Consider the following 17,307-nt stretch of genomic DNA (forward strand, 5'->3'; position numbering starts at 1 on the left):
AGATATAGATATAGACTAATTCTGAGCTCAAGAACTCAAGTACGTTTTTCTATTTCCACTGACCATTACTTTCTTTGCTAATTCAAAGGATGTCAAAATTTTAATTGATAAATTTGTTAAATTAATAATAGTTCATGCATCGCACGGGACAATTACTAATACAACTTTTATATAACATAATGTATATAAAAAAAACACAACAAAAAAAACGGACATAAATGAGTGGTATAACCATCATAAGAATATAATAATAATTAGCAAATGACCCCATAGAACAGCCCAAATATCGACCAAAAACCCTTGTCCTGATTTCTGTTAAACCCCTTCACTGAGTTGACAATGAAGTGAGAGGAGACGGAGGAGGAGGAGTGTTGTATAAATCCAACGACCAACAGAAAGGGTTCAGGGATTTGAATATGAAGTTCGTTGGTCGATTATCTGTCTCAGTCTCAGTCTCAAAACTAGGTATGTTCTACCAGTTGTCTCCTCTTTGATTTCGACATGAATTGTTCCCCAATTGCCTTTTTTTTTTTTTTAGTTTGAATTCCTGTGTGATCCACAGTAATTGCATATTTTATGGCAGTCTTATTGGATGCATCCAAGTTTGTTCGTGGTGCGTCTGCCTCGAATGCGCGGTGGAGGGGAATATCATTTGCCTCCGCGGCTCCTTCTCCGACTCCTCCGGCATCTACTTCACCCGAAACAAAAAAGACTCGCAAAAGGGTCTCCAAAGACGAGCGCAGAGCTATGGTTCAAGCCTTTGTTGACAAGTAATCATACTGTAATTCTCCTCGGCTTGGTTGCCGTTCCTTTCAAAAATGTCTATCCATTATATATGTATACACTGTACACAGCACTTAGTTGGAGCTTGTAGTACTTTGGGATACATCTGAAAAAATATTTTTGACATATTAAACTTAATGTGTAGGAATGTTTCTTCAGTTTTAACATTCTCCTCTGTTTTACTAATATTTTGTTTTGCTTTATTTGTATTTCATTCTTCTTGGTCTTTTGTTATTGTTTTTTTTGGGTGTGACAGTGTTTAGTTGATGTTGTTGATGGAAGATAGTTTAGAAGAGTAATCTCTAGGTTTCCTACCCAGTGTTTGAGGATGGGTTGTAGACAATGGATTTTGTCCTTGGTTTGATGGTTTTTTTTTTTTTTTTTTTTTTTTTCATGCTTACAATCCAATGACTCTACTCCTACTCCAAGCTCTGTCCGACCATGACACTGGGTTTAAATTTTACTTTGGAGCTTCATTCTTCATTTAGATGAAGTGTTATGTACTTGAAGGGTATTCTGTAAGCAGTAAAAAATAATTTAATAATGGTATGAATGATGAGAGGGGTATCAAAGCAAAGCATAAAAAGAAACATAATGCCGTTTATCCCTGGTCATCACATACCCAACTAGACCAATGAGATGTTGCTATTGTTCACATGAGCGCGGCCCAAATGCAAATAGGAACAAGCACCAAGCCAGATCTTCAACCATGAACCTAATTTGTTTAGTGATAACTTGCCATGGTTGCTTTGATTCTCTTAACCTCTTTTCTTTAGTTCTCAAATATTATCAGGTTTTACTCCCCATGTTCATTTGCTAATGATTTTTATATGTTAGGACATTTTTTTTGCTTGAGCTTTTAGCTGCATTGCTAATAAAAAATGTGTCCATTGCTAAATCTTTTTTTTTTTTTTTTCCTGGTCTTCTGTTATGTGCTCGACAAGCAAAAGAAAAGGAAAAAGAATGAAGAATATTAGTTGAAAAAAGGAAAAGAAAACGCTGGGTTTGCTTGAGACTCAAAACGCCCTTGTCCCTTAGATTGGGATTAAAATTCTACTTTCCATAAATTGTAAATAATTGTCCCTTTTATAATAGGGCAGTACAATGATTCCCAATTTAAGAATGATTAATTATTTGGTAGTTTTCAAATAACCAAACTGTCTAAATTAATTAATTTACCAATAGTAAAAACTAAATAACTATTTAGTAGTTTCTAAATACCTAAACATATCTGAACTATGTAATGTAGTTTTAATAAAATAAGACTTCTTCAGAATAGGCTTGTCCCTAGAATGTATCATCTTCTATGACTAAGATACATAACTGTGAGTTTAGATATTAAACTTCTTTCATTACTTGTTTACGTGCTGTCATTTAGACTACATATGAGGTCTTCTGAGTTACAAACTGTTCTAACATATTTCACCTTTGTGTGAAGATTGAACAGTTAATTCTTGAATCTTATAGTGATTGGAACTGAAACAAGTAAACTATTCAATGTTGATTTGTAGGTATAGAACCATGAACTCAGGAAAATTTCCAACTCCTTCTATTGCTAAGAATGAAGTTGGGGGCTCTTACTATTTTGTCAGGAGGATTGTTCAAGAACTTGAGTATGAGTGGAAAATGTCATCCCTGAATATGAAGGGAGATACTCTTCAAGAGAAGGATGTTTCTATCAATGATGACTTGACCGGTAATATCAAAGAGCTTCAAAAAACTCACTTGCCATCGAATATGGAATCTACAGGTGCTCAAATAAAGGGCACAACTTTCAAAGATATTGAAGCAGTGGATGTGGGTGAAATGACTTTGTTACATGGCAGGGAGAGTGCTTCAATGATGGTGAGTTCCAAAATTGTCTTGCTATGCATTTCATTAATGTGGTCCACAATTATACTTTCTGCATTGGAATTTTTGGGTCTAAAAATATGAAGCATTCAAGCATCCACACTGCAGATACAAGACATGGACAAATACATTCCAGAGTTTTCTCATTGCATGTGATTTTTGCAAATTAAGGTGCATGATTCAAAAATATTTTTAAAAAAAAAAAAAAATTTAAATTCTGCTTTGCTTCCAAACTCTTGGTTGCATTCTTTCACAATTTATGGTTCACACTGCAATTTTTTACAGTGATAGCAGTATAGTACCTTTTTCATAGTTTCTTGAGCTTTCACAATGCTTCCAGTTTATGGTCGATTTAACCCTCATCATGACTAATGAATTGAGATGGAGTATCTTTAGTGTGGGATCTTTCAATCCTGCCTTGCTCTTGTAATTTTCTTATTATTAGACGATGATAACAAAGTTTTTAGCATCATATTTCAAAAGTCTCCTACTGTACTGCATGTTCATAAACAAGTGACAAGTCTAGTTGTAATATGGGATTGTACTTTCGAAAGCATAGGAAACTAAGCATATTTTCAATTCACAGTGTAAGAAAGCAGAGGTCGATCTGAAAGAGGAAATCATCACCACTGAAGATAAGCCAAAGTTTGATAATCTGAAGCTGCTGGCTGAGCAACAGCATACAGGAGTGGATTTTGAGGATTCCAATATCCAACATATTGAGGAAGAACTAGGGCAAGCAATGTTAGTTGATAAGACTACGTTGAATGATATTGCAAATGCTTCGAAATTCGCTGCAAGAGAAAGAAATCTCCTAACAGTGGAAGCTAAGCATATTTTGGATTCAGGGTCAAAGAAAGCAAAGGTTAATCTGAAACAGAAAATCACTGCTGAAGATGAGCTGAAATTTGATGATCTGAAGCCACTGGCTAACCAACAGCAGCAATCAGGAGTTAATAATTTGGATTCTAGTATTCAACATATTGAGGCAGAGCTAGGGCCAAGAATTTCTATTGCTGCTGAGTATGCTGAAAGAGAAAGCCATCTCTTAGCAATAGAAGCTAGGCATCTTTGTGATTCACAAGCTCAGAACGCAGAGCTTAACCTGAATGAAGTAACCTCTACTGAGGATATGCTGAAACTTGATAGCATGAACCCCCTGGATCAGCAACAACAGTTAACAGGAACTCTCCCAATGGGCTTGGGGGATTGTAATATCCAACGTCATGAGGCAGAGCTAGGGCTAGAAACTTCAATTCCTATTGAAAAGACTCCGTTGAATGATATAAGAAGTGCTTTGGTAAGTATCAAGCAAGTCCTTATAGCATCACTATTTTGATTTTATTATTATTATTATTATTATTATTTTTGTTTAGGAGTCCTTGCTACCTTTTTAGTTCCTAAAATAGTATCAAATTGTAAATCCAATCTCTCAGTTATATAGTGTTGCAAATGTTTTCCTTAATTGTCCCCTAAAGTGACTTTTTTGCTCATTCATGTCTCAGCAGTCATTAGTTTTGTCTTTAAACTTTGCATGTATTGTAATTTATCATGTCACCCATATTTTTATATTTGGCATGTGGGATTAGAACAGTACAAAATTTAAGATGGAACTAACAACCCCCATGACATGGGGGATAAAAATAGCCAATTTAGGGAACAATTAATGATGACAGTGCAATGCCACGTCTTTAAGGGATTAGATTTACAAATCATACTAGATTTATTACCTTCTGTTCTGGGGGTTTGTCCAAGATGCTGCATCAAGTTCATGATGTCTACAAAAAGATCTAGATTTCTGATATTTTCTAAGGGCCAAGTATAAAGTCAAACAAGCCTTACCTGTTAATTAAGACTTAATCATAGTAAACCTAAACTAAAATACAGACTTCCTTCAATTCTTTCTATTATGTTGTGAGGAAACTATAGGTGTTTTGGGTCAAAATAAAAGAAAAATGAAGGGAAAGAGACCACAATATGCTATTTTGCATTTTTGCTTTCCATTTCATTTTCCATCACTCTGACATTTGAACATTTTTCAGTGTTTGTAAACTGTAAAAGAGAGATTCTTTGATTTTCATGCCTTTTTCTCCAGTTGTTATTTTTTGGTCTTATATGACAGTCAAATACATCTTCTGTCTTGTGCACCTGTAAAGACTCAAGTTTGTATTGCAGGGGTGTAGTTCTAAATATGCTACAGGAGAAAGTCATCTCCAAGCAATGGAGGCTAAGCATGTTATGGATTCACATCCTGAAAAACTAACGGATAACCTGAATGAGAAAATATCTTCTTCGAATGAGCTCAAATTTGATGGATGGAAGCCCCTGGTTGAGGAGCAACAACCATCTGAAATGCGAGAACTTACCAGGTAACTACAGACTACTTGATTTGGTGTAATAAGTATTTTCAATGATGTGCTATGACCATTATTACCCATGGGAGTGCAATAATTGTATCTGGTATTGCTAACGAGCTTTAAGTGGAATGTGTGTGACCTTTAAATGTTTCCACAAATTGATGCACTGGTCATGAACCCCAGATCTTATTAATCAACTTTAAAATGGGGGTAATGGAACTTTATTTGAACTACAAAGAGATATAATGTAGTGTTTATTATAGGGTTTGCCTTTTATCATCATTAAAAGTTTAAAACTTGTAAGTGTAAAATACAGTTTCGAAAGAATAACCTAACTTTCTATTTTCTCCTTTTAGGACTTTGGTGATATGCAGTCCAAGGTCTTATTACCATAGTTATGTTACATTGAGAGGCTTAATTCCACTTCACTTAATCTGAGATTTTCTGGAAAAGGTTTCCAAATTTTTTGCCACCATTGTGCTCCCATTTGCAATCCCTTAATATTTGGAAAAGCTACTATATTGAACTTATTAAACATGATGAAAGGAAGAAACTTAGGCCCTGTTTGGTAAAAAATTGGCCTATAGGCCAATTTTAGTTTATTTGACCACTATTAATTGTTTGATTTAGTTAAAATATCAATATAAAATGTTTGGTTAATTAGCTTTTTGCAACTCCAAAAGGCTAAAATTCAAAAAGCTACTCCAAGTAACTTTTTCAATTAGCTTTTTGAGAAAAGAAATTATATCAAACAGCTATCAGCTAACAACTAATTTACCAAACACTTTTCTACAATCAGCTAATGTTATCAATTATTTATACCCTCTAATTAACACAATAAGCTAACAACCATTTTACCAAACAGGGCCTTAGACTGATAATGGTCTCATTCATTTTTGAGTTTTGTAATACATGATACTAGGTATGCATTTTCCCTCTAGTTTACTCCTGGCATGATACATGATTTTTCATCTTGTAGGGAATTACCTAATGAGAAGAAGGATGGTGTGCAACAAAAAGATCAGCCTTCTGTATGGCAAAATCTGAAATCTTTTGCAGATGGAATTATCAGCTTTTGGAGGAAACTGTAAACTTGTGTTCAGGTAGCAGCTTTAATTGTTGACTTAAGACTTGATAATTAAATTATACGGAGTATTTGTGTTCTTTAGAGCTAATTTTCCTGTCTAAATTTAGATACTAGCTGTTTTATGTTTCAGAGCTATCAAGATTTTGACATAGAAATAGATCTAATGTACCGGGATGGAGAAATTGGGTACATTCAATGTTCACTAGAATGGCACTGTAATTTTCAGAGTTATCTGGTTCATGCTAAATTGCTAATCTACCAGAAACTGCAACTTCTGGGATGCGTTGAATGCTTCCCTCCCATGGAAGGTGAAGATATGTAAATCGTATTGATTTATGAGATGTAGATATGGACGTTTTTCTTAATTTCTATTTTAATATTTTTATCTTTTAAAGAGTATTTTTTTGATGTGTTGTTTGTTAGTGTTACGAAAGTAAAGAGAAGATTTATGAATAATTTTTATATTACGGGTGATGGAATAATCACAGATCCGGATCGGAGCAGGTCAACACGGACCGGGTCGGACCCTGCGCCCACCCGAGATGCATGGCGAATCGCCCCGGGGTCGGCCCAGTGGGGGGTTGGCGTTGGCCGACCTCCCTGAGCTCAGCCGAGCCCATGCTCGGCCCCTTGGCCGAGCTCCGTGCTTGGCCAAGGGCTGGGTCCTCCCGTGGAGCGAGTCTCGCGGCGCGGGCCGCGGCTCCTCTCGCGGGCCCAGGGCCTATAGCGGCCGGGGGTATATAAACACCCCACGGTGTTCTAATCAATCATCTCTTACCTTCAGACAATACTTGTAACGTTATTACACGTCCCGAACCTCTGTAATAGCATTTTATATTCAATTAATATAATATTATCGTTTTATTATTAGTTCATCATATTCGTACATATATACGGGTTGTATAATCTGGACTCCCGGGTTCATATAATCCATCATTGGTGCTCTTTTTGAGAGCGGCTGTACAAGCTTAAGCGCTCTCCCTATTATCCTCTATCTGCAGCGATGACAAGATCCGGGTCGAACACCCACAACACGCAGGGTTCACGCGACCTCTCCCTCGCCAACCACCCCAACGAGACCACGACAAGTCGACAGACTGTATACAGATCTTGTCATAAAAGAAGATCTTATCACACAGATAAGATCTCGAGAAGGAAAACCGATAAAGGAATTGGAAGATTTGAAGAAGAATATCAAGATGATGGATACCACATCAACGTTAGACAAAATTCTGGACTCTAGTAGAAATCCAAATGATAAAAAGGGTCTTGGATTCGAACGAGGAGAATCTTCGAATAGTGTTCCTATGTTCATCAAAGAGGGTATGTCAACTGCTACATCAGTTCACAATTTTGAACGAGGACAGTCATCCCGGTCAGTTCAGAAAAATGAAAAGAGGAAGATATATGATCGAAGTGCAGATACTGACTTTGGCAGAGTAGCTCCTCAATCTCAGTACTCAAAGTTCAAAAATAAGTTTGTCAGAGTCCGACAATACACTCCCATTTGCCACTACTGTCAAACAAAAGGTCACACTCGACCTGAGTGTTATTTCTTCTACAGAGATCAAAGAAAGGAAAAATATCAGAACAAGACTATTACACCGTTCACGAGACAGGTTCGGGTCAGAAAGTCAGAAGTTATATGCTACCCCACTATAGTTCTGACTGCTTCTACGACTGAAGCTAGATGGTATTTCGACAGTGATTATTCCAGGCATATGATTGGAAATGTAAAGTGCCTTATGGCTGTTCAACCTAGCAGTGGATCTGTTACATATGGCGACGGGCAAAAAGGCAAAATAATTGGAAAAGGTACCCTGAATGTACCAGGTTTACCTCACTTAGAAGAGGTTTTGTTAGTCAGTGGTTTGAAAGCAAATCTGATTAGCATCAGTCAGTTGTGTGATCAAAACTGGAATGTGTGCTTCGATCGTAACTGCTGCAGAGTCAGTGACAAAGCAGATCAATTAGTCATGGAAGGAACACGATCCTTAGACAACTGTTATGTTTTGACAAACAAAAATTCTTGTCACCTATCAAAATCTGATGAATCAGAACTTTGGCATAGACGACTGGGTCACATAAACTTCAGAGATATGGATAAACTGATCAAACTAGAAGCTGTGAGAGGAGTGCCTAAGATCAGAATAGAACAGGAGAGAGTTTGTGGTGCATGTGCCATTGGGAAACAGATAAGGACTCCTCACAAAGCCGTAAGAGTTATCACCACTGTTGCAAAAATCGCCCCTAGGCGCTAGGCGCCCAGCCTCCTAGGTAGCCTTGGCGTTCTAGGCGCCCTAGGCGGTCCCCAGGCGCCTAGCGATTTTTTCAACATTGGTTATCACTACTGAGAAATGTCTAGAGCTTGTTCACATAGACCACATGGGGCCAACTCAGACTGAAAGCATTGACGAAAAGAAATACATATTTGTGTGTGTAGATGATTTCTCTCGGTACAGCTGGGTATACTTCCTAAGAGAAAAATCTGAAGCCTTCAATGCCTTTAGAACCTTGTGCATAAGGGTTCAAAAGGAAAAAAACGAGCCTATAATAAAAATTCAGAGACTGAGAAGTGATCATGGAAAAGAATTTGAAAACTCTCTATATTCAGATTTCTGCTCCGAGAATGGAATATCACATGAATTCTCAGCTCCTAGAATAGCCCAACAGAATGGTGTGGTGGAAAGAAAGAATCGGACCTTTCAGGAAATGGCTAGAGTTATGTTACATGCTTCTCACCTGCCATAGCGCTTCTGGGCTGAAGCAGTTCACACAGCCTGTCATATAGTGAATAGAGTCTATCTTAGACCAGGAACGACCACAACACCATATGAGATCTGGAAGGGAAAGAAGCCAAACTTGAAGTACTTTCATGTGTTTGGGACTAAGTGTTATGTGCTGGTGAGCTGTCGTAGGCTTCCAAATTAAAACCTTACAAACGTAGTAGCGGGAGTAAGGATCGATCCCACGAGGAGTAACTAGTTTAACTTTTGTGCTCAAATTAAAGGTAGGGGGGTTTGGAATATATCGAGAATAAAGATAAAATAAAAGAGAATTTAAATAAACAAGAAATTTAATTGAACGAATAAAGCAATGAAAATAATATATCAAAAACACTTATAATAGGAGACCTTGTTTAGTAAAGATCCACCACCGGAATTCAACACTGATCATTGATTAATAAAGTAATTAATATGCAATTGAATATTTGTCGTGAAATTATTTCATTTCTGTTTTCCCTTAGTTGTAGGTAAATAAAGCACAAGCGGTTTAATTACCCCTAACTACTAAATAATCTAAGACAAGCGCTATAGATTTAATTTAATAGCAGCAATAGGAACTAGGAAAACCGACAAACTAAATAACACAAGCACAAGCGGTTGCATTTAATTTAGGAAAATATTCTACCCGAGACCAATTATCACTAAGCCATCAATAATTAACCTCAGTTGCTACTGAATATTAGAATAATTTGTAGCACAACATTATCTAATATAGCAAATAATTATATCAAATAAATAACTAGTAGGCCTCCCTAGCAATTAAATGATACAACTATTCAAATAATTTAGAAGAATATTTAATACTCAAAATGCATAAAAACATATATATAATAAAGTTAAATAAATAACCTTACAGCGTTATGAACTCCGGGGCTTCAATTCACTAAACCAACTAGAAATTAGCCACAAATGGACATTGATAACAACTTCAACGAATACTATAGAGGAGGGAAGAATGAACCTTTTACAATAGAAAACCTTAACTATTTATATATTTTCCCAATCATTTTCTACCACTCATTTTTCCTATTATTTTGCCTTATGCCTGAGTCTTCCACAATTCCAGCCATGTTATTATGATGCATGCCTGTACAAAAAAGAAAAAATCAATTGTAAAGTTTAGATTTATAATATATATATATATATATATATATATATATATATATATATATATATATATAAATATATAAGTAATTATAATGTAGTACGCACTATATGTATCCTATAATGCATTCTATATTATATATATTATATTATATATTATATTGTATATTATATATATATAGTATTAAGTACGTAGTATGTACTCTTATAAATTATATATTATATATAGTATATATAGTATAGGAATAGATTATACTATGTATATAAAAAGAACTAATTATTAGATAATATTAAATAATTAATATAAAAATATTAGGCTAAAGTGTCATCCCGCACCATGAACTATAAGCGTTTCTTCATGCTGCACCCTGAACTTTGATAAGTGCTATTTGGAACCACGAACCATTAAATTTTTATCGCCTAGACTTTTTTACAGGTTGACATCAAGTTACAGGTTAAAATATGCTGATGTGGAGGTGTTTTTTTTATTAAAATATGACATGACAACCTTTTTTGACGTTCTCAACATTTTTGACTTGCACTGTATTCGCCGTCAGCTCCGACTACGACGACCCGCCGCCGCTCGACTCCACCTGCCCCGCCGGCCACCAAGCTCCGTTGTTGCTCGTCGCTGCTAGAAGAAGAGGAAGGCCGAAGGAGAGGTCCAGCCGCACCACTGCTGAGTTCCTCTACCGCTGATGCTCAGCTGCCACTGTCGACGAAGAGAGGAACCATGGAGTCAAGCACCCCGCCACCGCAATCGGTCGCCGCGGCTGACGTTCACCCAAATTGTCGACCTGCTACTTCTTCTACGCCGGAGTGTTGGAGAATAAAATACTCTTTGATATTCTTATATACTCCGATGGAATATAATTCTTGCTGAATTAAATTTTTGCAAATAAAATAAGAGTTTTACACATGCATGCATCTTATGTTCTGTCCCCAACTCTTTGATATTCTTATATACATAAGTATATATGTATGTATATGAATATTATTTCTGAGTTGTGACTGTTTAGTTGGAGTGTACAATGACTACGTGGTTGTTTCAAAGAAAATGAACCACGTTGTCTTCATCGCCAATGGCCCTACCAAGACCAAGATCACTTGGAACAAGAACTATGTTGATGGCATTGGCTCCAGGTCTCCATCTTTTTGTCTCTGTGCACCCATTGCGGCGGCAACGTGATGGCGGTTCTGGCCCAGGAGGTGCACCGTTGTGTATAGTGTTCTTCAGTCGACATTATTTCCGGCCATCCCTCCGCCGTAGATGATAAATTGCAGTCGTGCACCACCCAAGAGGCTTGTGAATAGCTTGAAAATCCTCTATTTTGCCTTCGCACAGGTATTGTTCTTCATCTCTCTCTCCTGCACTCTTTCTCTTCTCTCTCTCTCTCTCTCTATATATATATATATATATATATATATATATAGTTAGACAGGCAATATAATGAACGAATTGCTTGCACTTGCAGAGAAACATAGAATGAGGAAATGAGAAATGAGGAGAGAAGAAGCGTACAGTTTCCGATGACCAATGGTGTGAATCGGAGAATGAAGATCAACCAGAGAATGAAGGTTTCGTTCAGAGACGGACCTAAATCGTAGCTATTTTTTGAAGAACCGTGTAATTGGAAAGGGGAAATATCCATCGGTTGTAAACCCAAAGGAAACAACAGACGTTAATATGAAGATGATCATGAAACTTCCCGGCGATTTACAGAAGGAGCTCAACGGTAGCAGGAAGAAATAGATGGCGTTGAAGATCAGTGTGCGGATGGCCTTCAGTCCACATCAAACAATGGTCCTTGAAATGGGTGTTGAATTTTAAAATTAAGTCCACGTCAGCGCATTACCAAATGCCATATCATCAAGGAAACCGGAAAACCTGTAAAATAGTCTAGGTGAAAAAAATTTAATGGTTCATGACTCGAAATAACACTTATTAAAGTTCAGGGTGCGGCATGAAAAATCGCTTATGGTTCATGGTGCGGAATGACACTTTAGCCAAAATATTATAAAGATGTACCTAAAATATGAGCGTAAAATATGCCCATCAAATTCCCCCACACTAAAACGTTTGCTTGTCCCCAAGCAAAAATATTATTTGCGAAGTAAATAGAAATGAAATTCCCAAAACTCATAACATATCATGAACAACAATCTGAAGCACCCTGCAATTACTAAGTTAGCACCCTGTTTGAAAATGGAGAAAACTAAATAAGTAAGCCCTCACAGGAATATCACTCATCACTCAAGTGTTTGATGGGTATAAATTTCACTTAAGTTCATTCCTATAAAATTGATCTACCATAGGCTTGCATATCTTCTCAATCACCACTACAAGAGTCATGCGTGACACAAATCATAAGGACTTTTCACAGGTTGTAATGGGGCTAGGGTTAAGGTAGGGAATTTTTAGGAAATTAGCTTAAACAAAAGCTTCAAACTAGAGGAACAAATAAATACAAGTAATCCAACACCCTCAATTTCCAATAAAAAAAAACACATCCCATTGAGGTACAGAATGCTTCCTCAGTATTACCAGAATTTCCCCTTACTTCATTTATTTAGAAGTAACTTCAACTCAAAATCAATTGCTGATTCTTTTTCATTTTCTCATAAATTTTCAGCAATATTCTTCTTTTTCAAACGTATATTCTTCATTTTTCCATTTCATTTTTTTCAATTTTTCATGTTTTTTTTTTGAATCGTGAACTGATTCCTCTTTTCTTTTTTCATAGAAGACCAACGACATATTGGCAACGAAGATACAACTCACCTCACTCTCAATCATATTAATAAGAGTAAGTGATCTCCCCCACACTTATCCTTCCCAACCTCACGTAGATTACAAAAATGATCCAAAATTTGCTCCACTAGTTATTCAGCTGGGTGAAGGCATTATTTTAGATATAAAAGGCTTGTAATGTGGTCCAAAATAAAGAAAGGAATGGCCATAAAGCTCAAAGTGGTTAACAAAGGGAGATAAATCATAGGACAAACCGGTTATTTGGCTAGTGAGGCTCAAAGTCAAATAATGGCCTTAATCACATTTGAATCATGCATGGTCTAATTAGCTTTAAAAGAGAATCAAGGCAAGTTCTAGAGAAACAAAATTATGGAAGAAATCACACAAAAGAAAGAAAATAAGACCGAAGTGTCAGTCAGTGGCTCAAAACACTCACAGGTTTATTGCTTACTTAATATAGCCACTACATATCAAACAAGAGATGCTAACAAACTAATCACAACTTGCCAAACTATTTATTCAATCATGTTATGCATTCCAAGAAAGAAAAAAAATATTATTTTTCAAAATAATACTTATTTTGCATAAAATATTAATAAAATATTTTTTGAAAATTATGAAATAAGAAAACAAATAATAATAAAAATTTGTTTGACATAAGCAAACAAACAATAAAACTAAATTAAGTAAACAAATAATAAAACTAAATCTCCTCCCCCACACTTATTATCAACATTGTCCCCAATGTTGAATAAAAACATGCAAAAAAAGGGTTATTGAATGAGAATAGGGAATAAAATAAAATAAAATAAAATAAAAATGGAACAAACACACCTTAGGTTGCCTCCCAAGCAGCGCCTTTGTTTATCGTCGTTGGCTCGACTTATGATATATCTTTAAATTTCCATCGTCTTTTTGAGTACCTTCGATGATTATGAGTATTCAAAGAAACAGCCCCTTCATGCAGATTAGGACTCAAAGATGATTTATTATTTGGTTCTTCTTTATTTTCAATAGAAGCAATTGCATTAAATTTAACAAGTTTCAAGGAATCAACAAAAATTGCAAAATTATCATCACTAGGAGATTTCATGGTATCATAAATATTAAAGTTCACAAATTTACCATTAGACTCCATTGTAAGCATGCCACTATGAATATCAATTTTCGTTTTTGCGGTTTTTAAAAATGGTCTTCCTAACAAAATATGAGAAATTTGATTATTATTTTCCATATCAAGGACATAAAAATCAGCAGGAAAAACCAAGTTATTAACTTTAACAAGCAAATCCTCAACCACACCCCTAGGATATGTAGTAGATCCATCAGCCAATTGAATTACTATATTAGATTTATTCAGGGGTCCAAGATTTAAAGAAGCATACACAGGATATGGCATAACATTAATAGAAGCTCCTAAATCTAACATAGCATTTTCAAGTTTAACACCACTTATCATGCACGGAATAGTAAACATACCTGGGTCTTTGCACTTTTCAAGAAGATTGCCTTGACTAGCCATAGAGACATTCTCGTGCACTTTCACTTCATCAACTCCTTTATTTTGTTTCTTTTTCAATGTGCATACCTCTTTTAGAAAATTTGCATAGCGAGGTGCCTTTTTCATAGAATCTAAAAATGGTTTATTAGCCTCACATTCACGAAATGTCTCATATAAATCATTATTTGAGTTTCCTCTTATTGGTTCCAAAAGAGCTTGAGGAAAAGGGGGTACTGGTTCATAATCAGAAAAAGAAGAAAGGTTACCTTGGGACTTCTCTTTATTGGCAATGTTACCTGCACTTATTTCCTTGTCTAAATCAACATTCTTTTCCAGCGACATACTTCCCACAGTAATTGCACTTACATTCTCTTTAGGATTAACAATTGTTTGAGAGGGTAGTTTGCCAGAGCTCTGTGCTTCCAACCGACTAACCGTAGTTGCTAGTTGGCCCATTTGTCTTTCCAAGTTTTGAATACTAGCCTTTGTTTCTTGAATACTAGCTCTTGTCTCTTGTTGGAATATTTGTGTTTCTTGTTGAAACTGCAAAGTGTTAGTAGCAAGAGATTTAACAATATCTTCTAGATTCATACCTGAGCTAGAGCTTTGGGCTGGAAGGAAATTGTTGTCTATACTGTTGAAAGTTGGAACGATTCTGAACAAACTGGTTCCCTTGTGAGTTCCCATAGCTAAGGTTCGGGTGATCCCTCCATCCAGGATTATATTTATTAGAAAATGGATCATACTTACCTTGAGGTTGTCCAGGAAAACCTCCAGCCATGTTGACTTGTTCAATAGGTTCTTCTTGAAGAGTTGGGCAGGCATCAGTTTGGTGCCCAACTACCGAGCAAATTCCACATGCTTTTACAGTTTGCATATTGCCTACTACTAATTGACGGACAAGAGTAGTTAAACCAGAAATTTGTTGTTCAAGAGCAGAAATATTTACCTCATTCACATGCTTAGACGGTTGGACTATTCTATTGCCAAACTGTTGAGAATTGGCAGCCATGTTCGCAATTAGAGTTCTTGCAGCGTCTGGTGTCTTGTCAACTAAAGCACCACCGCTTGCAGCATCAATCATGCTTCTATCTATTGGAAAAAGTCCTTCATAAAAGTACTAAATGAGTAATTGCTCACTAATTTGATGGTGTGGGCAGCTTGCACAAAGCATTTTGAAACGCTCCCAATATTCATATAATGACTCTCCATTGTTTTGCCTTATACCACAGATTTCTTTCCTAATGTTGGCCGCCCTTGAAGCTGGGAAATATTTTTCAAGGAATGATGTCTTTAAGTTATTCCATGTGGTGATGCTCCCAGAAGGTAGATAGTATAGCCAATCCTTCGCTGAATCTTTCAACGAAAAGGGAAAGGCTCTCAACTTGATTTGTTCTTCAGTAACCCCTGTGGGTTTCATACTCGAACACACCACATGAAATTCCTTTAAGTGTTTGTGCGGATCTTCACCTGCAAGTCCATGAAAAGAAGGCAAAAGATGAATTAACCCAGATTTTAGTTCAAATTGTATATTAGCATCCAGAGCGGGAAAAGTAATGCATAAAGGTTGCTAATCCAAATTTGGAGCTCCAAGCTCTTTTAAGGTCTGATTTTGAGCCATGGGTTCCTCTTCGGAATCAGAATTGTTGGAAGGTTGAGGGTCGGTAGCCAGATCACTAAACTCCAATTTCCGCAAAGCTTGTTTCTTCCACCTGCATACAGTTCTTTCAATTTCTGGATCGTACGGCAAGATTTTTCGATTAGCAGATCGAGTTATAGGCATAAACAAAAAGAAAATATATTTTGATTTGCAATTATGTAAAAGTAATGAAAGAAAAGAAAATTATTATTTTTATTTTCGTTTGGGACAAATTGAAAAACAAATAAACAAATAACAAAATAAATAATTAAATAAATAAACAAACACAAAATAAGCTAGAAAATGTCCCCGGCAACGGCGCCAAAATTTGGTGAGCTGTCGTAGGCTTCCAAATTAAAACCTTACAAACGTAGTAGCGGGAGTAAGGATCGATCCCACGAGCAGTAACTAGTTTAACTTTTGTGCTCAAATTAAAGGTAGGGGGGGTTTGGAATATATCGAGAATAAAGATAAAATAAAAGAGAATTTAAATAAACAAGAAATTTAATTGAACGAATAAAGCAATGAAAATAATATATCGAAAACACTTATAATAGGAGACCTTGGTTAGTAAAGATCCACCACCGGAATTCAACACTGATCATTGATTAATAAAGTAATTAATATGCAATTGAATATTTGTCGTGAAATTATTTCATTTCTGTTTTCCCTTAGTTGTAGGTAAATAAAGCACAAGCGGTTTAATTACCCCTAACTACTAAATAATCTAAGACAAGCGCTATAGATTTAATTTAATAGCAGCAATAGGAACTAGGAAAACCGACAAACTAAATAACACAAGCACAAGCGGTTGCATTTAATTTAGGAAAATATTCTACCCGAGACCAATTATCACTAAGCCGTCAATAATTAACCTCAGTTGCTACTGAATATTAGAATAATTTGTAGCACAACATTATCAAATATAGCAAATAATTATATCAAATAAATAACTAGTAGGCCTCCCTAGCAATTAAATGATACAACTATTCAAATAATTTAGAAGAATATTTAATACTCAAAATGCATAAAAACATATATATAATAAAGTTAAATAAATAACCTTACAGCGTTATGAACTCCGGGGCTTCAATTCACTAAACCAACTAGAAATTAGCCACAAATGGACATTGATAACAACTTCAACGAATACTATAGAGGAGGGAAGAATGAACCTTTTACAATAGAAAACCTTAACTATTTATATATTTTCCCAATCATTTTCTACCACTCATTTTTCCTATTATTTTGCCTTATATGCCTGAGTCTTCCACAATTCCAGCCATGTTATTATGATGCATGCCTGTACAAAAAAGAAAAAATCAATTGTAAAGTTTAGATTTATAATATATATATATATATATATATATATATATATATATATATATATATATATATATATATATATAAGTAATTATAATGTAGTACGCATTATATGTATACTATA

At 35.7% G+C, this 17,307-nt stretch overlaps 1 protein-coding gene across 4 annotated transcripts; it reads left to right on the top strand.

Annotated features, from left to right (window-relative positions):
- The first annotated feature begins 281 nt into the window (after nucleotides 1-281).
- Nucleotides 282-6,472, top strand: LOC109189664. 4 transcript variants are annotated; one of them, XM_019340286.1, is made up of 7 exons: nucleotides 282-465; nucleotides 584-770; nucleotides 2,295-2,628; nucleotides 3,221-3,934; nucleotides 4,810-5,003; nucleotides 5,971-6,094; nucleotides 6,186-6,472. In XM_019340286.1, exons 1-6 carry the CDS (start codon nucleotides 417-419, stop codon nucleotides 6,080-6,082), a joined length of 1,590 nt encoding a protein of 529 aa, XP_019195831.1. In that variant the 5' UTR covers nucleotides 282-416; the 3' UTR covers nucleotides 6,083-6,094; nucleotides 6,186-6,472. The 4 variants fall into 4 exon arrangements, with proteins under 4 accessions (XP_019195831.1, XP_019195828.1, XP_019195823.1 ...); XM_019340283.1 differs by having other exon boundaries at nucleotides 6,209-6,472; XM_019340278.1 differs by having other exon boundaries at nucleotides 5,971-6,472.
- Nucleotides 6,473-17,307: the final 10,835 nt, after the last annotated feature.

This window comes from Ipomoea nil, unplaced genomic scaffold, assembly GCF_001879475.1.
Source record: "Ipomoea nil cultivar Tokyo-kokei standard unplaced genomic scaffold, Asagao_1.1 scaffold0202, whole genome shotgun sequence".
NCBI lineage: Eukaryota > Viridiplantae > Streptophyta > Magnoliopsida > Solanales > Convolvulaceae > Ipomoea > Ipomoea nil.

Bases quoted from the DNA above. Each gene is read 5' to 3' on its own strand.
- LOC109189664 (XM_019340278.1), top strand. From the start codon at position 417: ATGAAGTTCGTTGGTCGATTATCTGTCTCAGTCTCAGTCTCAAAACTA. The intron at 2,629-3,220 runs GTGAGTTCCAAA...TTCAATTCACAG, and splicing joins GGGAGAGTGCTTCAATGATG to TGTAAGAAAGCAGAGGTCGA. The intron at 3,935-4,809 runs GTAAGTATCAAG...TTTGTATTGCAG, and splicing joins ATGATATAAGAAGTGCTTTG to GGGTGTAGTTCTAAATATGC.